Source organism: Moschus berezovskii, chromosome 7, assembly GCF_049115385.1.
Source record: "Moschus berezovskii isolate FMDL1 chromosome 7, NW_MosBer_1.0, whole genome shotgun sequence".
Lineage (NCBI taxonomy): Eukaryota > Metazoa > Chordata > Mammalia > Artiodactyla > Moschidae > Moschus > Moschus berezovskii.
In genome coordinates this window covers 60119961-60144294 of record NC_142466.1, presented here as the reverse complement: position 1 = coordinate 60144294, position 24334 = coordinate 60119961, and the positions used below count along the sequence as shown (strand labels likewise).

General features: G+C 38.8%; 1 protein-coding gene across 6 annotated transcripts in view; it reads left to right on the top strand.

The window, feature by feature from the left end:
- Window positions 1-24334, top strand: part of PRUNE2 (prune homolog 2 with BCH domain) — a 308955-nt gene that overhangs the window by 51135 nt on the left and 233486 nt on the right. For 5 of the 6 annotated variants that reach the window (XM_055426909.2, XM_055426908.2, XM_055426911.2 and 2 more), the window contains exons 2-4: window positions 7099-7203; window positions 11592-11794; window positions 14137-14300. In XM_055426909.2, the coding sequence (XP_055282884.2) occupies window positions 7099-7203; window positions 11592-11794; window positions 14137-14300 (472 nt within the window). Of the gene's footprint in view, window positions 1-7098; window positions 7204-11591; window positions 11795-14136; window positions 14301-24334 lie in introns of those variants that run through there. The other variant, XM_055426912.2, reaches the window with a different exon arrangement.

Sequence of the window (24334 nt, the reverse complement as noted above, 5' to 3'; positions counted from 1 at the left end):
TTTGTAGATTCTGGTAAACGTTTTTGTTTTTACGCATAACCTGAGGTACAGCTCTCGGAAGAAATCAGTTACAGCTTCCCAATCACTTATTATTTATTAACTGACTGTTAGAATGAAACTGGACTAAACGAGGTAGCCAGTGGGCCAGAGTATCCTATTTGGCAATATCATAGAGATTTTTAAAAAAGCACGTATGATGATTCAAGTTGGTATATACATATACCAACTCCCACACCCCTCCTTCACCCCTCCTTCATACATAGGGATGTATCCTCACAATTGATACCATTAAGCCAGAAAGAATGAAGAATATCTGTAGTTTGGATCATGGAAAAAGGTCCATAGTATACTGTTAAGTGAAAATAGGAAGTCTCTAAAGACTGGGAATAGAAGCACTCCATTTTAAAAAAAGAAAATATTTTTAATTGAAGGATAATTGCTTTATAATATTGTGTTGGTTTCTGCCATACATCAACATGAACCAGTTATAAGTATACATATATCCCCTCCCTCTTGAGCTTCCCTCCCATCTCCTACCCCACAGAGCCCTGGTTTGAAGGTGTTTGTTTATTTTTTTGTCTTTCTGACTTACTTCACTCTGTATAATAGGCTGTAGGTTCATCCACCTCATTAGAACTGACTCAAATGCATTCCTTTTTATGGCTGGGTAATATTCCGTTGTATATATGTACCACAGTTTCTTTATCCATTCATCTGTTGATGGACATCTAAGTTGCTTTCATGTCCTAGCTATTGTAAGTAGAGAAGAACCCTGTTTTTGTAAAGTATATGTGTTAGTATACTTGTGTAAATTTAAAATGTGGAATATTCAACAATATGTTAACAATGGTTATCATTGTTTTATTAATTTTTGTTGTGTCTGGTTTTTTATAATGACATGTATTTCTTTCCTTACCAGAAAAAGAAACAAAAATAAAGAATAAAATACAAAAATTTCAGTCGGTGGAGGAAATTCCTGTGTTCTGGGGACTTTTCACAAAGTGATAAGTTTTCTTCTTTGCTTTTTTAAACTTTTAATTAATGTCACACTGTTCCCTCCAGCCTGTGCTCCCTCTGAGTCCCAAGCTTTTCTCAGATAGTGGTAAAATTATGAGATGTTCAGGAGGTCAGAAGTTCTAGACATCATCTTAAACCCAAGGCCAATAACAAAAGGCATCTCGCTCATTTACCAAACAAAGAATGTGACTTTATCCATATTCGAGAGAGATGATCAGGGGCTTTTGTCCTTGCCTTTGGAGGATCAGGTTGCTCTGGGCACTGCACAGCTCCCTTTGTCCCTGCTGCTCTTTTGGCTGTGGTTCCTTATGCATCCCTCCCTCCTGACTTTCCTGGTGACTGTGGCTGGCCTGGAGATGGGGACCGAAAGGGACGTTAGTAGCATGTAAGATTTCCTCTTGCCCATATGTGAGTCTCCTGATTTAGAATCATGGCAGCCTTCAGTACACAGGGTTCTTCTGGGGAGGAACTGAGCCTTTTTCTGTGCCACCCAGAGCCAGCCTCCGGGAAGGAAGACCCCTCATTCCAACCCCTCACTGACTTGGAGTTAGAAATAGTCAACTGCCAACTGTTTCTGTTCCTGGATTTCCTTGGAGATACTATCCAGTAAATTCAAATGACTTCTTTTTCTCTGGCATCTTCATTTTCTGGTTAAAGATGAGGAACTAAGAAATAGGCTCTGCATCAGTGTGCGATGAAGGGGACTCTCCAACTTCTATAGGCTTTGTCTATAACGATCATTTCAATTCATTATTTTTGAAAACATTTGCCTAGGATTTTTAAGAAAAGAAAGTTGAGTAGGATGGGTATGGAGAAACCATAGTATAACTGTGTTGCAAGGGCTTGTTGACTAAGGTTAGTTGTAGGGCTCTGGATATAAAGTTCTAGGTAGAACAGCTCTGTTTCTCAGAGGGTGGAGTTATTTAAAAAAACGATGGAGGGGCCTGAGCTTATGACAGGACTCTGGAAGCCCTCTCTCTGATCAATTCTGTTTTGATCAGAGTGTGTTTGAAAGTGCTTTTGCCTGACAAGTCATGGGTGGTTGAATCTTAATGCTTAGATATTTCTTTGCTTTTAAAAAGAGGTAAGAAACTTCATGAAGAAATCTCATTTTAGTGATGTATAGGATTACACTTTGAAAGCATATGAAGATTGTGATCTGGAATACTGGCATATTCAATAGATTTTCTTTTGTATGTTGATTATGGAGAGATTCTGTTCATCTAGTCAGAAGTTCAAGGTATAATATAAATTGAGTACAGTTATCTATTTCAACCCATTATGAAGATTCCATTTTGTTTTGGGCTTACTCAGCACTGGATGTAGATAGAAGATGATAAATCTCTGTCTCCTGAGATTCCTTAATGCTTGGTGTTCTTATATCAAGATCAGGGGATGGCTGTTTTCCTGCCAAATCTATTCTCTCCTAGCTGGGAGTTTATAAAGTCACATTTTGAAAATGTATATGCTAGGCAATAACTATTTGTTGGAACATTCTGGGCATTGTCTCACTTTGTACCTTGGCCTGAGATAACTGGAGGTCCCTTTTCTTCACTTTAGATCTTTATTAATATCACCTTCTCAATGAACCTCATCCCAGGGCACCCTAGCCTTCTATTCAGCCTTTTCTAATTATTGGCCCTTTTTCTCTCCTTACACTAAAATGCAAGTGCCATGGGGGCTGGGATTTTTGTCTGTTTGGTTCAGTGCCGTATCCTTAGAGATTAGTATACTGCCTGGCACACAAACAGGATTTTATTAGTTGAATGACAATAATTAATTGAATTGATAAAATTGTACATAGGTCACTTTTATTTGGGCATAATTTGTTTGTTTGCAAATACTCTAGACCCCAGTTTGAATTGTGTCAAGGGACATGGACTTTAAGATTGAGCATCTATGAGTCTATGAATATATAGGGATGTGACACAGGAAGGGCCCACAGGCCTACTGTGAGAAGCGCAGGATATCATTGTGGTCATGAGTCTCTTGTCAGTTCTGTGAACCAGTTTCATTGTTGCCCCTGCAGGTGGAGCCATTGATGCAGAGTGGACCAGGTACCTTAAGGATACCCTGTTACCAGCCCCAGACCCTTGAACTCAGTCCCAGACTTTTCTGACTTTCTTTTTCTGACCCCTGTTTTTACTCTGATCATACAGCCAAGGTCATTTGTGGTAGGAAGTTTGAAAGTGGGACCTGTATTCTTTGGCTGTTGACCTCTGTTTTGAAAAGCCAAATTCTGCACATTCCTTGAGTTCACCTACTGGTTGAGCCTGTGTAACTAATTTCATGTTTTATTCCTCCAAGCATGCAGAAATCTGTCTAAGCCTGGTTACTACGATACTTGACTTTTGCCATTTGGGCTCCAAAATCACTGCAGATGCTGATTGCAGCCAGGAAATTAAAAGACGCTTCCTCCTTGGAAGGAAAGTTATGACCAACCTAGATGGCATATTAAAAAGCAGAGACATTACTTTACCAACCAAGGTCCGTCTAGTCAAGCCTATGGTTTTTCCCGTGGTCATGTGTGGATGTGAGAGTTGGACTGTGAAGAAAGCTGAGCGCTGAAGAATTGATGCTTTTGAACTGTGGTGCTGGAGAAGACTCTCGAGAGTCCCTTGGACTGCAAGGAGATCCAACCAGTCCATTCTAAAAGAGATCAATCCTGGGTGTTCATTGGAAGGACTGATGCTAAAGCTGAAACTGCAATACTTTGGCCACCTCATGCGACGAGTTGACTCACTGGAAAAGACTCTGATGCTGGGAGGGATTGGGGGCGGGAGGAGAAGGGGACGACAGAGGATGAGATGGCTGGATGGCATCACCGACTCGATGGACATGAGTTTGAGTGAACTCCGGGAGTTGGTGATGGATAGGGAGGCCTGGCGTGCTGTGATTCATGGGGTCGCAGAGAGTCGGACACGACTGAGTGACTGAACTGAACTGAACTGAATTATGTCTTAGTGGGTTTGGGTAGGAATCAGGCTCTTAGGAACATGGAATGTTTTTTTGAGGTTGAGTCTACCATTTTAAGGGTCACCAAAGGAACCTTCTGATTATGATGTCCCTTTTGTTTAGTCTAACAGTTTTAGCCAGCTTGAAATTTCTAGTCATCTTTTTGGATTGTGGCATAATTCCTGGAAGGTCTCTTTAAAATGAAAGTATGTTACCTTGGTGAGTAACACATTAACCTGGCAGTACTCATTGGCATGGATTTGCTATGGAATTGCTAGTGAAGAGGCAGATAGATCCCTGATAGGATGGCCACCAGAATGATGGAGGTGGGAAGATAGTGTTGGAGCCTGGGAACTGGGGCATTGACTGGAGGTGGCAGACATAGTAAATGATGCTGGAAGAAGTAATGACTCTGAAGGAACTTGATATATGAGAAGAAGGGGATTCAGGAAACAAATAAGAAAACATGAAAACAGTGGGATGTGGGCACCAAAAAAAAAAAAAACTCTCTAAGGTTTGTGTTGGGATCTTCTACAGCCTGACCTGCAAGTTGATACATGCTTTTTTCTCTTTAAATGAAGAAGGATGAATAATCCTAATCTTAGACCATTCCCCAGTTGTGAGAATTGGCCCATCATGTTTGGGCTCACCATTGTATTTAGCTCCTTTCTCTTTCTAATTAATAGTTGGTTTGGGCTTGGAAATGCATTGACTCCGAAGTCTTCTTATTTTCCCCCATGTCCTCTTTGGTGCAAGTCGAGTGTTGAATACAGAGCTGTGCCGAGGAATTACCGAATCTAGACAAGGAGGCAGATAGATCAGTTTTGGAGTAATTTTAATGCTATACTTTTATGAAGCCTTACTGTATTTAACAGGCGTATTTAACATTCTCTTTGCCCCCTCGATCCCCATCCCTGATCATTTTGTAGATACTGAAGTCATTATGGTGTGATCAGTGCAGGGCAGAAGAGACAGAGCTCCTTGTACCGGGTCACGGGCTCTGGGAACAATCCTAGTCCTCTAACAGCCTCTACTGACCTATAAAAAGTGTTGTGAATCTTCTTACTGTCTGCCTTCCAAGAGATATGGGAGGAGAAATGACGTAATGTCTACTTAGACCTTCGAGCTTCTCGGAAGAACAACAGTCTACAGTAATATGATTTCTTAATGCATTTGTTTGTGTTGTAATGGAGTAATTGCATTTATCCCAATTTCTTTCTGTACCTCTAAATCTGACAGTCTTGCACATGGGAAGCAGTCTGGCTCTGGAAGTAAGAACTGGGTCTAGACTAGAATCCTCAAAAAGTACAAGTGGACTAGCTGTAAAGTTATGAGGTTGAGGGAAGGAAGGTGGGAGAGGAAAGAGTGGGAGCTACAGGCGGTGATGGGAGGGGCAGTGGTTATAATTATCTTCAGAGTGTTTATAACATTTTAAAATCCTATTATTTTACTGAAGATCAACATGTCAATATATTTTAAAATATACATATTTGTTTTAATTTACGATATTGCATACAGGACAACTTACATGCAGTATTGATCCTGCCATCATTCTCTATGTTGACAGACTCTTTGATTGAGCCTCCTCCAAGATTTACCTTGTTATGTTCCTCGGGTCACAGTTTGGTTGTTGAATAACTAGTTTCTGAGTCTGATATGGTAGTTCTCTACAAACACCAACACGTCTATAGATTCAGTTGTAAGAGGCCTAGTAAGTTACTAAAAAATCCTTTTTCTTTGTTCTGTAGAAAAAGGAATAACAAGTGTTTTTTTTTTAATTGAAATAATCATGAACAGTGGATTTTTTGAGTAGCTTTTTAAGCAGTATTACGATCAAGTTGGCTTTCTAGTAAGTCATGAAAAGAGAAAACAAAGGATGAAGAGCTGAGGAAGTATACATAAGTGTCATCCCTGACATTCCATAAATATGTCAATTTAGGTTATCCTTATCGTTATTGGACAGTTTTGTTGTGGAATTTTCTGGTTGTGATTGGTTCTTTAGCACTTCTAATCCAGTGTATTATAAGGAGGTCAGCCTTCTATAAAGAATTTTAAGCAACTGTTGAGTTAACCAGGAAAGAAAACAGTATATATGTCTTCTCTTTCAGAGAAGTGACAATATGCACTCTTTAATAGCAACTTATTCAATAATGCTGATCATGTTACTTTCTCTGGAGGGAAGAAAAACATTTCAACCACTTTTATTTGTTAAATTATAGAATATAATTCAGAGAGGGCATATTCTGTCACTCAAAATGTGGCATGAAAAAAATAAATTTCTACCAAATAGTGTCGCACACCAGGGACATATGAAAAAAGCCATTTTTTCTCTCAAAGTGAGAAGAACATCTTGTTTAAAGAAATGATGTAAAATACTGTGGAACTGTTCTTTAGACACAAATAATCTTTTACTAAAAAGTTTTGACTTGGAGATATAGTTCATATCAAGTTACTTTGTGGATGATGTTAATACAACCACATTTTTGTTGGAGGAGGACATTGAGAGCATGTGACTACCAGTTGACCTGAGAGCTAGTCTCTGGCAATTGGAGGTTCCTCTTCCCCTCCCCTGTCCTTGAAATTTACAGTCTGCCCATCAATCCCACAACAGGAACTATTTTTATGGACACAACCTTGAGTGAACAATGTGTTGTTGAGACCATGTGTCATGGAAGCCAGTTAAGGCCTCTACATAAACTTTTAAGATTCTGGTGGGCAGGTGTGGAGATACACCTGTCTTGTGGCTGCCCAAGACAAGCCTTGTAAGGAGGTTCCCTTGCTTATTGAACCTGCCACCCACCCATCTGGAACGGGGTGCATCTTCTTCAGTCTCCCCTTGTTCTCTGTATATGGGGACCAGTTTCAGTTTTCACGCAGAAAAGTTCCCAAGGTTGTGAACCAATAATTTTCTGTTCTTGACAACTAACTAAAATTTGAATGAGCATTTCTGAATGTTAAACATGTTGTACCATTTTAGGCCCTTATATAAAACCTCAAGATACATTTATGAATTTTTGCAATTGTGTCTGAATATAGCTAAGGCATACATACTTTAAAAAATGGAAAAATATCCACTTTATGTTAATCTGTTGTTAAATTGTGATGTTTTATTTGAATTTGTTTCAGAATCGAAGCAAACGCTTAGAGAAGGTCCATGTGGTTATTGGACATAAATCCTGTGATTTGGATTCTCTCATTTCTGCCTTCACATATGCTTACTTTCTAGACAAGGTGAGTGGAAAGAAGGTCATGTATTTTTTAAGAAATTACTTATTTATTTATTTTTTATTTTTGGCTGTGCTGGGTCTTCATTGCCTCACTGGTCTTTCTCTAGGTGCAGGGAGCAGGGGCTACTCTGGTTGTGGTGCATGGGCTTCTTACTGTGGTGGCTTCTTTTGTTGTGGAGCACAGGCTCTAAGGTACTTGGGCTTCAGTAGTTGCAGCACACAGGCTCAATAGTTGCAGCTCCTGGGCTCTAAAGAACAGGTTTAATAATTGTGGTGCACGGGCTTAGTTGCTCCATGGTATCTTCCCAGATCAGGGATTGAACCTCTGTCCCCTGCATTGGTGGATGGATTCTTTGCTACTGAGCCACCAGGGAACCCCAAGATTATGCTTTTTATATTTGAATTATGATGTCACTTTTATAAACAAATGTTTTCCGGAAAAACAAAGAAGCTACTAACTTAATTTTTCATGTTCTGGTTTATTGTTGCAAAGAACAATGTATTATAATTAATTAATCAACAAATATTTATTGGTCACTTACTACATGTTAGGCATTGTTCTAATTATTTCTTACTGAGTCTCTGCATAAATATTTATTTCAATAGGATTGATTTTTTCAAATAAAAAATTTAAAAATTTTATAATTGTTGATTGCTTTTATGGAAAGTCAGAGAACTGACAAAAGTAAGTGTCGGAATTTCTTGTCTGCCTTTATCATTCTTGTTGGATAATCTTGCCCTTGGGAGTAGAAAAATATGTGCAGAATAATCTGTGAACATTACCTGAAGCATAGAGCACACTGGCTGGATTTTCAGTAATAGAGGTGTTACCTTCCACATCTGTATTCTGTTTTTGCCTCTTAGCCTGATTTTGTACAGCAAGGTCATTCTCAGTTAACAACAATCTCCCTTGAGTCAGAGTCTTCGTATTCTGTGAAGCCATGCTATAACATGCCAGTGGAGGTGGAAAAGACCTTTCTTTCAATAAATTGTTTAAAAATATCCATTCCATAAATTCATATTAAAGCATCACTTTAAAGCCTAAACAAGTATATTGTGAGTGTCTTGGTGCTATGTTTGATTTCACACAATTTTTAGTTTTCTGGAGTACAATTTGTTTTACTCCAATTTTGTTTGGATCCTTGATTCTGACAGTGTGCATAGCTGATCTGCAATGATTTACATGCACATGAAACCCAGCCTTCCAGAATGAGCCATAGGTGGCAAGAATTACTTTAGGGCAGCAGCTGACTAAGTGCCAGGTAAAATATTCTGATGTCACATGTGACATTCTATCAGATTTATCTTAAAATTTGTTAAACTTTACAAGGGAGATTAATTGGTATGAAGAGAGAAATGTGCCTGTGTCAAGACATGCATTTAAATACCAATCTTATTAATGGGATTATTTTCTTATTTATTTTGTATTGACGTATAGTTAATTTTCAGTATTGTGTTCATTTCAAGAGTACAGCAAAGTGATTCAGTTACTTTGCTGTACACTTGATTTTCAGATTCTTTTCCATTATGTCACAAGATATTAAGTATAATTCCCTGTGCTATACAGTACGTCCTTATTGATTACCTATTATATACATAGTAATGTGTATCTGTTAGTCCCAAACTCCTAATTTATCTCCCCCAAGTCCTGCCCACCCTTAAGTGGGTTTTTTGACTTCTAGGAAAAAAGCATTGCTTGTCTTGAGAACAGTAGAGTTGCCTGAACCAAACTGGTTTTTAGACTGATCATGACATGGATTCTTTTTTTTTTTTTTCCTTAATGGGATCAGAGAGGTTGCCTTAGGTTGTGGAGCTGTTGCTCAAAATCTCACAACTTTGTCCAGAGGAAAGTTTCTTTCTCATTTTCCATGCCACAGTGAACCATTGAACCCTTGTACAGTCATTAGAAAGCGTGTGCACACACACACACCTACCCACTCACTCCCCCCACACATAGAATCCTTTGCAGGGACAGATCTTAAGTCTTCAAGGAAGTACAGTTTACACCTATGTAAAGGAGGAGAATTTTCTCCTAAATTCATCCTTCTTTCTCTGAAATGAACATGTCAGATTACCATGTCATGGACTCTTGCTGCTAAGCTGCTGCTGCTAAGTCACTTCAGTCGTGTCCGACTCTGTGTGACCCCATAGACGGCAGCCCACCAGGCTCCCCCATCCCTGGGATTCTCCAGGAAGAACACTGGAGTGGGTTGCCATTTCCTTCTCCAATGTGTGAAAGTGAAAAGTGAAAGTGAAGTCGCTCAGTCATGTCTGACTCGTAGCGACCCCATGGACTGCAGCCTACCAGGCTCCTCCATCCATGGGATTTTCCAGGCAAGAGTACTGTAGTGGCTTGCCATTGCTTTCTCCATGGACTCTTAGGAAGTCATATAATAATAATGACAGCACTGCCACTAACTTGATGTCTTGAATGAATATAATAACATCCAGCAAAAGGAGCGGGCAGAGTAATTGTCATAGTAAAATAAGGAGATGTGTGGCCTTTTTTCTCCTTCCAAGACTCACGACTAAGCATGGGGACAAATATGGAATTACTGAAGGGTCACATGCTGGGAATTTGTTAAGCTCTGTGTCTTCCTCTTAATTTGCAGTACCCTGCTCCCATCATGGGTCTGCATCTTCATTTTAATTTTTCCTGAGAACCTGGCTACTCCCTCTCAAAGTAAGAACGCGTAGAAGGACAGGGTTTGCAGCTTCGCATGTCTGACTCTGTTTAATTACTTTTCACTCTGGTAGGTAAACCCCATTCTATGGATGGGGAAAACTGAGTCTCAGAGAGGAAAATGGCTTTCTCAAAGTCCGACAGCAGAGTCGGGACCAGAACATAGTCTTTCTGACCCCATTCCAGAATAGGTCCTGCTAGAACAGGCTCAGACTGCATGGCTCTTGACTTAAGTTTCAGTATCAGGAGTAAGGTATAACTCTAGCAATTAATAAGGAAAAACATCTTGTTGTGCATAAACTGGTAATGATTATTACATGGTTGTGATTCTGTATTAGCCTGATAGGTGGGATAAAAGCCATCTTGTTGGAATGGCTTTGTATACCATAGTAGTAGGTGATTCATTTATTTCACTCGACAAATATGTATTAAACATCTGTTTTGTGCCAGACCATTTTATGCACTTAGAAACATGAACAAAACTGACAAAAATCCCTGCTAGGAAGGGGAGATGGATGATAAAGATGTTAAGACTGTATAATAAACACTATGCTTGTGAAAGAGCTAGTGATGATGTGAGAACAAAGGCCATTTAGTTTAGGCGAAAATTCAGTCTTTCCAAACCCCACATTTTCTCAGTGATATTTGGGTTTATTGCTACAGAGTTATAGTAATTTTTAAAAGCACCTTCATTTTTAAAATTCTCATGGAAAAATTAGTTTATTACTGTGAATCTGAAATTCTCTAACATCTACCCATCTCCAGTTTCCCCCATCATTATAGTTTTTTTAAAAAGAGGTTTGTTAACATAAAATTTTTTTTAAATATATAAAACATTTACAGAAATCACAGTCTGGTAGTCTGTGAGCCAGATCTGAAGTTTTCTCTAACCTACACAGTATTTTTAATTAAAAGGTTTATTGTGACATTGTAACAATTTAACATCACAGATAACACCCCCAAATCTAGATTTCTAGCTTCTTTTGAGGAACTTAAGGATTTGCCTGTCCTGGACTGGGAATTTTTTGCATGGAGTCAATTGACTGGAGTTGAGTGGGAGGCACCCCATATAGATGTGACATCCGGGTCTTTCTCTGTCAGTGCGGTTTTTACCTGGAGCTTCCCTGTTGGCTCAGCTGGTAAAGAAGCCACCTGCCAAAGAAGACACAAGAGACACCAATCTGATCCCTGGGTTAGGAAGCTCCCCTGGAGAAGGAAATGGCAACCCACTCTAGTATTCTTGCCTAGAAATTTCCATGGACAGGAGAGCCTGGTGGCTATAGTCCATAGGGTCACGAAGAGTCGGACATGGCAGAGCACACACATACACACACACAGTCTTCCCTTTCCCTGCGGTCATCATTCTGATTTTTTGCTGATGCCATAAAAGATGGGCAGATTTGTTTCCTAGGAAGAAGAGAATGTATGTATTTTAAAATTGTGGAGAGGGTGAAATGAGACATAAAAAATGTCAAGAAAGGCAAGAGAAGTTTCATGTGGAGTAACAAGAGATTAACAAAAATTAGGGACCACTTAATCCATGGAAAAGGCTCTGCTCATTGGGTTCAGGAAAAACTGGTTATGAATGTGAAGTGGTTTGGCGAGACCCAAGGACTGTCATTCCCTTTCTAGTTACCCTCTGGCTTGAGAAAATGTAGTTGTATTTTATCCTCCTGCTGCTGTGATTCAGTCAACTTTTTTCTTGGTAGGTCAGCCCACCAGGGGTTCTCTGTTTGCCCGTGCTGAACATACCAAGAACTGAATTCAATTACTTCACTGAAACAAGGTTTATTTTAGAAGAGCTAAATATCTCTGAATCATTCCACATATTCCGAGATGAAATTAATCTGCATCAGCTAAATGATGAAGGGAAGTTATCGCTAACACTTGTTGGCAGCAATGTACTGGCAAGGTAAGGCTCTGAAGGGAGGTTTGATATTTTAAAAAAGATTTTTCTGTGCCAAGTATTACCTTGTTCAGGTTTTTTGTGGTTTGGGAAGATGTATTAAAGGCAGAGGACATTTTGAAGAAAGGAAATGTGTTTTTTTCTCTTACAGCAAAATTTGGGCTATGCCAAGCCTCTGTTTTTACTTTGGCATTTCAAATATGACATCTTTGAATGGAAAATACTTATAAAATAGACCAAAATTTTAATTTTAAATCATTTCAAACACTTTCTTATAGCAATGCAACAGTCCTTTATACTGATGCTGGAAATGTATAATGAAGATTGAAATTAATGCTAAATAAAACTGAAAAATTCTTAAGAAAAAAATCTTTGTAGTGAAATGGAAAATTATGTCCATGGGCTAGGAAAGCCATTCAGTCATTGGCTCCTTTAGTCATAGCATTTACTATAAAAGCAGGATGGATTCTATAAAGTTCATGTAATTTGAACTCCTTGTTGTATGGAGAAGAAACCCGAAACCTATTCGCAAATGGTTTGCCCAAAGTACCACATGCAGTTGATAGAAGGGTCTGGATGAGAACACAGATCTTCTGTTTCCTTCGGTAAGTACTTAGGAGTTGCTAACTGGTGCATGAATCTACAGATATTATACATAAAGAGGAATAAGACAAATTTCCTGTCTTCACAGTTCTTATAACCCATCACAAAGAGTCTCATTTCGATAAGCTGTCTGTTGCTAGTGAGTGAAGAGTCCCCAGTTAAATATCTCAGCCATCTGAGGTGATAGTTTTTTGCACACTTTGCCCATTTTCTAATCACTGATATGGCATTCACCCATGGACATTGACGTTAGTATACATGAAATAAAATGTACAAGTATCTGATTTTTTATCTAACTTTCCTAAGGAAGCGTATTTAGGTATGAATACATTGTATTGTCAGTTGTGAAGTTCATTCAGTTATACAGAGTTTAGAAAATGATCTTCCTCTGTAGGGTTGTTTTTATCCCCATGATACTCAAAACACTCAAAATTCTTTTGAATAACACTTATTAATTGATTGTTAACTGGCTGAGAGTTATTCATAGGTTATTGACAGACTTCCATTATCATTGTTCAGGTTGATCATGTGCTTACTAAATTTGTATGTTAACTTTTTCAAACTAACTATAACACAAGGAGATATGGAAAGAAGCAATGCAAGATGCTGAAGAAGGGAACTATGAAATTTGTGTCAGTTAAGATTTTAGGAAGAGTTTTGTTACCAATTAAAATGGAAACATTTATTCTGGTTTTGAGACTGAAGTTGTGAAGCCTTACTTTAGAATTGTTTATGCAATAGAATGTTTTTCAAAAATAAACTGCAATTTTCATTTCCTTCATTGCCATTCTTTGAGTTTTGGCAGACAGAAAGAATCAAGTCAGTTTTATCCACCTCTTTCTTCCTGCCTCTAACCATATCTCACATAAAAAGAATGACGCAGAAATAAAGAAGCTAGAAGTATTTTTTTCCAGCAACACAACTGAATGTGTAAATTTTGGATCCAGATAGTTAAGAGTTTAAATATAAGTAGTCTACTTACTAGGGCTTCCCAGGTGGCTCAGTGGTAAAGAATCTACACGCCAAGCAGGAGATGTGGGTTTGATACCTGGGTTGGGAAGATCCCCTGGAAAAGGAAATGGCAACCCACTCCAGTTCTTGCCTGGAAAATGCCATGGACAGAAGAGCCTGGATGGCTATAGTTCATAGGGTTGCAAAGCTTCAGACATGACTTAGGGACTAAATAGCAATAGCAGCAGCAGCAGTCTTACTGGCTGTGTGGCCTTGGTCACTGTTATTTAATTTTATTTCTACACAAGACTTAAAGGTTACACTCCATTTACAGTTTTACAGAGTATTGGCCGTATTCCCTGTGTTTGTAATGGTCACAGTTCTTAACCTTTTCATGCTTTGTTTTTCCCATCTGTAAAAATAAGAATTTTAATAGAACCCATTGAGTGGAGTCAGTTTATAGTATAAAACATAATAATACTGAGAAAGTATTTATTACAGTGTCCAGCCTGTAGTGGAAACTCAGTAAAGGTTAGCTATAGCAATGATTATTATTGTTGTGATTATTATTTTCCAACAGCCAAACAAGAGATGGAAGTGCTAAGGTGTGAAGGTCTTCAAAGACTCTTGGGGATGTAATTAATTAAAATGAAATGTGAAAACACATAATAAGTCATGTGAACTTACTTTTGGTTATTAAGAGGAAGTTATTTGTGTGGAAACAGAGATTAAATAATTCCAGAAAGTAAGAAAATATGCCCTTTTTCTCTTCTTGTTCTCCATTTGCTTTCCAGTGAGGACAAAACTTTAGAATCAGCAGTTGTCAAGGTCATTAATCCAGTGGAGCAGGGCGACGCCGGCTTTGAGTTCCGAGAGTCTTCGTCGTCTCTGGTGGTGAACGAGATCCTTCAGGAGGCTCCTGAGCTCATCACCGAGCAGCTGGCTCATCTGCTCAGAGGTGAGAGATGACTCTTTCCATTAAATACTGGAAGGCTTAATGGAGTGTCTCTAGACTCACTCATGCGTAAAGAGTGCGATCCATTCTTGGGTTAACAGTCCCTTTCAAGACCACAGGAAGCTTCAGCAGAGAGGCAGGGAGTAAAGAGTTTGTTAAAGAGTAGCATTATATTGTATATTAAAAATGTACATTTAGAAATAGGCATGAAAGATCTTTGCTGTTTCACCAGACAGGAATGTTAAGTGTTCCCACTCCACAACAGCATGGATATGGGCCAGAATTCCATATTCCTTCATTGAAATGTCTCCTGGTACTGATCTATGCTCGTTTATGTAATACTACTTGGATGGCAAAGTCACCTACCTTCCTTTTGATGATACTGTGCAGGACTTTTATGGTTAAACTGCCACCTCCTTCTCTCCCCATCATGGAGTGTTTACCGTCTTGACCCAGTTAGCTTTAAGCACTGTGTCCTCAGCATACTGTCATCAATTACTCTCCTCTTTTTCATCTTCCTCAGTGGGGTCTATCACTTCTAAACAGTGGTTTCTAAGCTGGAAATTGTCCATTGACTTCGGTGCCACAGAATTACCACAAAAATTCCATATTGTCTCATGTAGGACAGTTTTGGGTTTTATATAAAGCTGTTTTTCCTCCTTTCAACAATCCATCTTGAACATGATAGACCAAGGTTTTCTCAGGAGTATTTAACACAGGGAAGTGATTAACAGGCTGAAATAATTAAAAAAGGAAAGAGAAGCCCAAGAATAGGGTGAAAACCCCTTTAAGCCTTTTTTTTTTTTTTTCCTTTTTCCTTTGCTTCCTCTGCCTCTACCAGAATATGGAGGGAAAAGGGTCCAGGACTTCTGTAGTTCCTATAAATGTCTTAGAACCAATGGCCCCAGTCAACCTGTTTTAAATACTTTTCTGGCTATGGACATCTGTAAAACTATTCTCTGGGAAACTGGGCCTTCAACTAAACTAAGTAACCACAACTATTTATCTCTGACAGAACAGAAGGGAAATAAAGGCAATTGGGGATCTCGGCCAAAAGGGAAGTTGTTTGACAGTGCAAATATGTGGTGCAGGCAAACACTAGAGAATATGTTGTTTAATTATTTTGAAACTAAGAAGTTTGACTTATTGTTCAAAAAGATACATGTGTCATTTAGTAGGGAAAAATGTAGTCAATGAACAGTTCAGCAGGATTTTCCATAAGTAATAAGGTAATATCAAACTGTAGTACTTGAAACAAAGATATGAGTTTGTTGCTGATGATGACAATGATGATGATGATAATAATGGTGACTTTCAGATTTAGGGACTTAGAATCTTGTGGCTCAGATGGTTAAGAATCTGCCTGCAATGCAGGAGTTCAATCCTTGGGTCAGGAAGATCCCCTGGAGAAGGGAACAGCTACCCACTCTAGTATTCTTGCCTGGCGAATTCCACAGACAGAGAAGTGTGGTGGACTACAGTCTGTGGGGTTGCCAAGAATTGGATGTGACATGTCCAGTTGGACATGAGGAACCAACCCTTTGATGGATATTACACTTTAGACCCTCTTGTTAGTTACCTTAGTTTTAGTTTGCAGAGTTGCCAAGAATTAGAACTACAGTAAAGGACCTGAAACTCCAATACTTTGGCCACCTCATGCGACGAGTTGACTCACTGGAAAGGAGTCTGATGCTGGGAGGGATTGGGGGCAGGAGGAGACGGGGATGGCAGAGAATGAGATGGCTGGATGGCATCACTGACTCGATTTGAGTGAACTCCGGGAGTTGGTGATGGACAGGGAGGCCTGGCGTGCTGTGATTCATGGGGTCGCAAAGAGTCGGACACGACTGAGCGACTGAACTGAACTGAAAGGACCTTGTTTTTTTTACATCATCAGAGATTTTTCATAACTTTGGGTTTGAAGTGGGCTTGGGAAGATGGCAGAATAAGACTCACTTCCTTGTTGCTTGGAAATTGGAATTTGGACAGATACAGTCCCTTTACCTGTGAAGACTGCCAACACACTGTCATGAGAAAGCCAAGGTTGCTGAAGCCTGGCGGTAGAAGGCATGGGTGGTTTAGCATAATAGAAAGAGACTTCTGGAGACCTTTGACCGAAGTGTGACACGTGCATATGCATGTTTATATTATATGGAGGGGAGATGGAGCATTTTGGAACAGTTTGGACAAGATGAACTGGAGAATGAAGATCCTAGGAGTTTGACTTTAAAAAGGTAACTTAAGTGTTTGGAGCAAGAAGAGCAATGGACACTTTTTAAAAGCTCCTGACTTTAATAAATATAAGAAAGGAATCAAGTTGAATTTTGCTATACTCACTAAACTGAAAATTAGATTTTATGGCGTTCTAATCATGTATTAACACCAAACCTAAAGGAGTGTTTTAAAGGGAAGTCTTTTTTATATGCCTATACATAATTTTAGGATTCATTATTTTCATAGTGTAATTCTTTCTAAAGGGTTTTCTGTAGAAACAGCTATGATTTATTTTGCATTTTGGGGTGCTCAAAATGATCATTAATTTGACACACATTTCTAGACCATGTATTATGCATTCTTCTAGGTCTTAAAGGGATGCAAATTTCTACACACACCTTTGCCATAAAGAATTTTGAAAAATGTCCGTTTCCAGATGTCATGAAGTTAAATATTTCGTTAAGATTTGACTTGCTATACATTGAAGCAAATACGTCGCTGGTTTGGAGACTTGCATGTCATCCATGGCTTCTTAGGGACAGCAAGTTTGTATAATATTAGAGGTCCTTTTTTACTGTTTTCATGAGGAAAGTGCAGAGTAATCAAAATACTTTTGCAAACTCTTAAAGTAATCATGAGGCAAAAAAAAAAAAATTTAGTCAAGACTTGAAATAGTCCTTGAAAGCATCATAATTGGACCTCTGTGGAAGATATGTTATTATAAACTTTGTGCCAAAAAACCTGAATATACTCCAAACTAAGTACTTTGTCAGTCTAACTGTTCTTTGCGTTTCATTCTCATGGTCACACCCTAAAATCCATCATGCTGAGGCTGGTGTGCTGTAAATGGATTTCTTGAGCCAAGATATTGATCCCATCAGTCCTTTGAGAGGACCCTTAGTGTGCCTCTTAGCCTGGTATACTGGAAAAAAAATAACCTATAATTTTCAGTGTATTCCTTAATGTGCAAAAACGTTGGGCCTATTCTTTTTTAGTATTGCTTGTTAGTTCCTTCTCTTCTGCTCAGCTTCTAAATATTGCAGTACCCTAGAACTTTGTCCTGGGGGAATTTTTTATCTGTACAGTACTTATATGGCCTCATTTAGTTCCAAAATCTTAAATGTAACACATAGTCTGTGACTCCTGTATCTCTAACCATGACCTCTCTTTGGAATTGCAGGTTCATTTCCAGTGCCCATTTGACAGCTTCACGTGCATGTCTAATTAGCACCACTACTTCAACAGGGCGATCATGGAACCCTTTGGTTCCCTGTACCTCCAAACCTACTTTTATGCCGGTTCCTTAATAGTAGCAAAAGGTACTGACAGCCACCCAATTGTTCAAGCCATTCAAGCAAAAAGTGATAGTTGATTCTTTCTTTTACCTTTTCTCCCTCATTGATGCATCAACAAGTCCTGCTGACTCTACATCTAAAACATAACCTGCATCCATCCACTTTTCTCATGATAACTACAAGTATTTCAATCCAAGTTACTCTCTTTGACTAATGTCATAGCTGCCTGACTGTTGCCCTATTTCCTTCACAAAATCTATTGCTTACAAAGTGATCATAAAAGTATAAACCAGTCAAGTCAATCCCCTGCATAAAATCCATCATACTCAAAATCCAAACATTCCACCCTTACAATCCACAACACAATCTTGCCCCTGCCAATTCCAGCATCATCTTATGCTCTTTTCCTGTTTTCCCATTGTGGATTCTAGTATTAGAGGCCTTTCATCCTTTCAAATATGCCAAAATCTTCCACTCTTGAGGAATTACATAAACTCTACCTTCCTTCTGAAATGCTTATTTCTACCCATCTACTTAGCTTTATCACTGTATCTCCTGCTCCCTCTTGGTCCTTTATTCTAGCATATAAGCTTCATGAAATAAGAGACCATACATGTTTTGTTCACTGCTCCACTGTAGAAGAAATGGAGTAGCCATCATAGTCAAGAAAAGAGTCTGAAATGCAGTACTTGGATGCAATCTCAAAAACGACAGAATGATCTCTGTTCGTTTCCAAGGCAAACCATTCAATATCGTGGTAATAAAGTCTATGCCCCAACCAGTAACGCTGAAGAAGGTGAAGTTGAACGGCTCTATGAAGACCTATAAGACCTTTTAGAATGAACACCCAAAAAAGATGTCCTTTTCATTATAGGGGGCTGGAGTGCAAAAGTAGGAAGTCAAGAAATACCTGGAGTAACAGTCAAATTTAGCCTTGGAGTACAGAATGAATCTGGGAAAAGGCTAATAGAGTTTTGTCAAGAGAATGCACTGGTCATAGCAAACACCCTCTTCCAACAGCACAAGAGAAGACTGTACACATGGACATCACCAGATAGTCAACACCAAAATCAGATTGATTATATTCTCTGCAGCCAAAGATGGAGAAACTCTAAACAGTCAGCAAAAACAAGACCAGGAGCTGACTGTGGCTCAGATCACGAACTCCTTATCGCCACATTCAGACTTAAATTGAAGTGAGGAAAACCACTAGACCATTCAGGTATGACTTAAATCAAATCCCTTATGATTATACAGTGGAAGTGAGAAATAGATTTAAGGGACTAGATCTGAGAGACAGAGTGCCTGATGAACTATGGATGGAGGTTCGTGACATTGTACTGGAGGCAGGGATCAAGACCATCCTGAAGAAAAAGAAATGCAAAAAAGCAAAATGACTGTCTGAGGAGGCCTTACAAATAGCTGTGAAAAGAAGAGAAGCAAAAAGCAAAGGAGAAAAGGAAAGATAAACCCATTTGAATGCAGAGTTCCAAAGAATAGCAAGGAGAGATAAGAAAGCCTTCCTCAACGATTGATGCAAAGAAATAGAGGAAAACAATAGAAAAAGGAAAGACTAGAGATCTCTTCAAGAAAATTAGAGATACCAAGGGAACATTTCATGCAAAGATGGGCTCAATAAAGGACAGAAACGGTATGGACCTAACAGAAGCAGAAGATAGTAAGAAGAGGTGGCAAGAATACACAGAAGAACTATACAAAAAAGATCTTCACAACTCAGATATCACAATGGTGTGATCACTCACCTAGAGCCAGACATCTTGGAATGTGAAGTCAAGTGGGCCTTAGGAAGTATCACTACGAACAAAGCTAGTGGAGGTGATGGAATTCCAATTGAGCTATTTCAAATCCTGAAAGATGATGCTGTGAAAGTGCTGCACTCACTATGCCGGCAAATTTGGAAAACTCAGCAGTAGCCACAGGACGGGAAAAGGTCAGTTTTCATTCTAATCCCAAAGAAATGCAATGCCAAAGAATGCTCAAACTACAGCACAACTGCACTCATCTCTCATGCTAGTAAAGTCATGCTCAAAATTCTCCAAGCTAGGCTTTAGCAATACGTGAACTGTGAACTTCCAGATATTCAAACTGGTTTTAGAAAAGGCAGAGGAACCAGAGATCAAATTGCGAACATTCGCTGGATCATGGAAAAAGCAAGAGAGTTCCAGAAAAACATCTATTTCTGCTTCATTGACTATGCCAAAGCCTTTGACTGTGTGGATCACAATAAACTGTGGAAAATTCTGAAAGAGATGGGAATACCAGACCACCTGACCTGCCTTTGAGAAACCTGTATGCAGGTCAGGAAGCAACAGTTAGAACTGGACATGGAACAATAGACTGGTTCCAAATAGGAAAAGGAGTATGTCAAGGCTGTATATTGTCACCCTGCTTATTTAACGTATATGCAGAGTACATTATAAGAAATGCTGGGCTGGAGGAAGCACAAGCTGGAATCAAGACTGCTGGGAGAAATATCAATAACCTCAGATACGCAGATGACACCACCCTTATGGCAGAAAGTGAAGAACTAAAGAGCCTCTTGATGAAAGTGGAAGAGGAGAGTGAAAAAGTTGGCTTAAAATTCAACATTCAGAAAACTAAGATCATGGCATCTGGTCCCATCACTTCATGGGAAATAGATGTGGAAACAGTGACTGACTTTATTTTTCGGGGCTCCAAAATCACTGGAGATGGTGATTGCAGCCAAGAAATTAAAAGACACTTACGCCTTGGAAGGAAAATTATGACCAACCTGGACAGAATATTAAAAAGCAGAGACATTACTTTGCCAACCAAGGTCCATCTAGTCAAGGCTATGATTTTTCCAGTAGTCATGTATGAATGTGAGAGTTGGACTATGAGGAAAGCTGAGCGCCGAAGAATTGATGCTTTTGAACTGTGGTGTTGGAGAAGACTCTTGAGAGTCCCTTGTACTGCAAGGAGATCCAACCAGTCCATTCTAAAGGAGATCAGTCCTGGGTGTTCATTGGAAGAACTGATGTTGAAGCTGAAACTCCAATACTTCGGCCACCTGATTCGAAGACCTGACTCATTTGAAAAGACTCTGATGCTGGGAAAGATTGAGGGCGGGAGGAGAAGGGGACAACAGAGGATGAGATGGTTGGATGGCATCACCGACTTGATGGACATGGGTTTGGGTAGACTCCAGGAGTTGGTGATAGACAGGGAGGCCTGGTGTGCTGCGCTTCATGGGGTCGCAAAGAGGCAGACACGACTGAGCAACTGAACTGAACTGAACCACTGTTCTTTTCTCTGGTGCCTGCAACAGTGCCTGTCATAATATAGACCCTCAATAAATCCTGTCATGAAATGAATTTTGCAAGATTTTTTTATATCCTTTCTGTTTTATGACTATGTTGATTTAGTTGGTACTATGGTATTGTATTAATAATTTCCATGTCATTCCAGCCCATCCCTCCAATATTCTTAATGTCCAGAATTTGAACATTGTTCCTTCCAATAATATCCTCCCTGCTTTTTTTGCTTTTAGAAATCTTTGTTTTGGTATTTTTCAACTGTTTGTTTTTATTTTCATCTTTATATATATATGTATAACTTTAGCCTTTCATGGAATATAATATATATATCTTTAGCCTTTCATGGAATATAATACATGTACAGAAAAGAATACAAAACATAAATATAAAAATTTAAATATACAACTCAGTGAAATATTACAAATGGGACATATTTTTAATAATCAATCAGGTAAAATGTGGAACAAGATAACCTCCTTGTTCCTCTCCCCATCACAACTCTCTCCCTCTCTAAGTAAAGATAACCAATATTTTGATCTTTACAGTACACACCTTCCTGCTTTTCTTTAAATTTTACCACCCCTGTGTGTTCCCCATAACACTAGAGATTGGTTTTTGTCTCTTTGGTGAATTATATAAATGTGATCATATAGTGCACACTCTTCATTTTTATTATATCCCTGCTTTTATAAAAATGTAGTATCTATTTGCACAGGTCAGTCATCTGACTATCCATTTATTATTTATATTATTTTTTGTGTCCTTTCTTTTTCCATAGAATATTTGAGGTGGCTTATAAAAATGCATGTAAATATAATATAACCTCATGCGACGAGTTGACTCACTGGAAAAGACTCTGATGCTGGGAAAGGTTGGGGGCGGGAGGAGAAGGGGACGACGGAGAATGAGATGGCTGGATGGCATCACGGACTCTGTGGACATGAGTTTGAGTGAACTCCGGGAGTTGGTGATGGACAGGGAGGCCTGGCGTGCTGTGATTCATGGGGTCGCGGAGAGTCGGACACGACTGAGCGACTGAACTGAACTGAACTGAAATATAATAAAACAGAAAAAAATAGTCAGGGTCAGGAAACATACCAATAAATAAACTTGGAGGAGTAAAAGTGATTTTCTGTTTGAAGGTTTGAATATGAGCCTCCTGGAGTCAAGAAAAAAATAGGAATATAATTAACTGTGAAATTCATATTATTAGTGAAACAAACACATATACCAGTTCCTTATTAAAAGAATATCTAGGTCTGAAGGTTTTTTCATTACATCATCCTTATTGAAAGGACACCTAATAATATCATAGACATTCTCCTACTCTTAACATATGTAATAGCATTTTAGGTACTGGGCAGTGTATCACACACTTTTCTGCTCCTCAATCAGCATGTGGGGATTGTTCTAATCAGCTTGACCTTTAGTCTAGTAAAGACTAGACTGTTCCTTTTCCAGGTCTCTTTTTCTATACAGGCTGGTGTTTTTTCTAAATACAGGAAATTCATACTTAAAATTAATCATATTGGAATCTTTTGTAGCCTTAGTCTTATACTCACTGCTCTAGTTATATGTCGGAATGTTTGCATGATGGGATAATATTATATTCAAATATGGGGGTAGAACCTGATTAATATGGATGCTGTTAAAAGATCATTTGTATACCAATTAAAAGTAGATATCAAGCTGCCAGTGAAGAAATAACCTGCTGTGTTTATCTAATCATCTCCCCTGTCACTCTGTCATCTGGACCTTGGCAGGACAGTTATGGATAAATGCCAACAGGTGACACAGCCATGGCTAATGTGTGTTCAGGATCTTTAAGGCATTTGACAAAGTTGACATAATTTGCATTTTCTTGAATTAATAGTTCTTACAATAGTTAGATCTTGCTATTGTCTTTCAATAGGACATATCTCAAACTTAGAAATTTCAGGATGCAGCTCATGAGCATTAGTTTCATCTGAAAAGGCACAGATTGACTTATGGAAATTGCTTTCTAATTATTTGTATAAGAAATTATCTGAAAAGAGAATGTGATCATTCAGATGAGATCATAAATGACCTTGATTTTTGGAAAATCTGTCTTTTCACTTCTTCATCCACTCCCCATCTATGTTTTTGCTGTTGTGATTCTTATTCTTTGTTTTATTTCTTTTCTCCTGACTTTTCATCTCTTCTTCCTCTTCTTATTTTCTTCCTCGTACTATTTGCTTCTAAGACTTATTATTATTTTCAAACAAGTTACCATCTGTTCTGTCTAAAAGTCACATACAGTCATGGTGGCCTAAAGATGGTGTTTGGTTACGCCCTGAGTTTGTACCAAAAGCGGACAATTATAGACCTGTCAGACTCCTCAACCTGTATTCGTTTTCTGCAGAAATGTTTACTAGAAGGCTATTGTCAAATTTAAGGTCCATTAAATTGCTGAATCATCGCACTGAGGATTTGTGTGCCCACATGTGTATTTGTGTGTGTGTGTGTGCTTTCCAGAACTAGCTGGCAATGATGAGACTGCAGTCACTGATTACCAGGCAGGTTTCCATCAAAACCACAGCTCACTGGACCTTTCATGTTTCTTTTCTTTGTACAAGGCCTTGACAGAGCCACAACTTGAATAGTGAAACAAATAACAGCAATTGTTCTTAGCTGAGGAAGTGGAAAAACTATGCCCTAGGTTTTAAAGAAATAATTCTCTCCTTCTGTTGGTTGTTCCATTTGAACGTTAATAAAGAATTGTTGCTTGCTATTTTCGTAGCCTGGATTAACAGCTTCAAAAAGATCCTTTTAAGGAGGTCTAATAGGAAAGGAACAGAGCCAGACCGTTTTTTTTCCCTCTCTTGCCCAAAGAGTGAATCATTCATCTCCCAAAATGGTTACAAAGTCCAGAAGGAATTACACGGCTGTTTTCCTTAGGAAGAGGGATGGCTTGAGTTGGGGGAAGGGGATAGAAATTATTTTTTTCTGCTAGATGTAAAACCAGAACAATTCCTCAACCTTAGAGTGTTAATTATTTCTCTTGCCTTATAAAGATGAATTTTATTCTTATATTTAGGCATTTAAAATTTATAAAATTACTAAGCACTTGAATAACTTGCTCCCTTTTTAGCCCTTTGCAGGCAAAAATGCAAGTTGTATTTTCCATTTTTTTCTCCTTTCTGCCTCCCCCCTCCCTCCCTCTCTCCATTATTTGTCCTTTAATTTTTTGTTTCAGTATGAAAAAAAC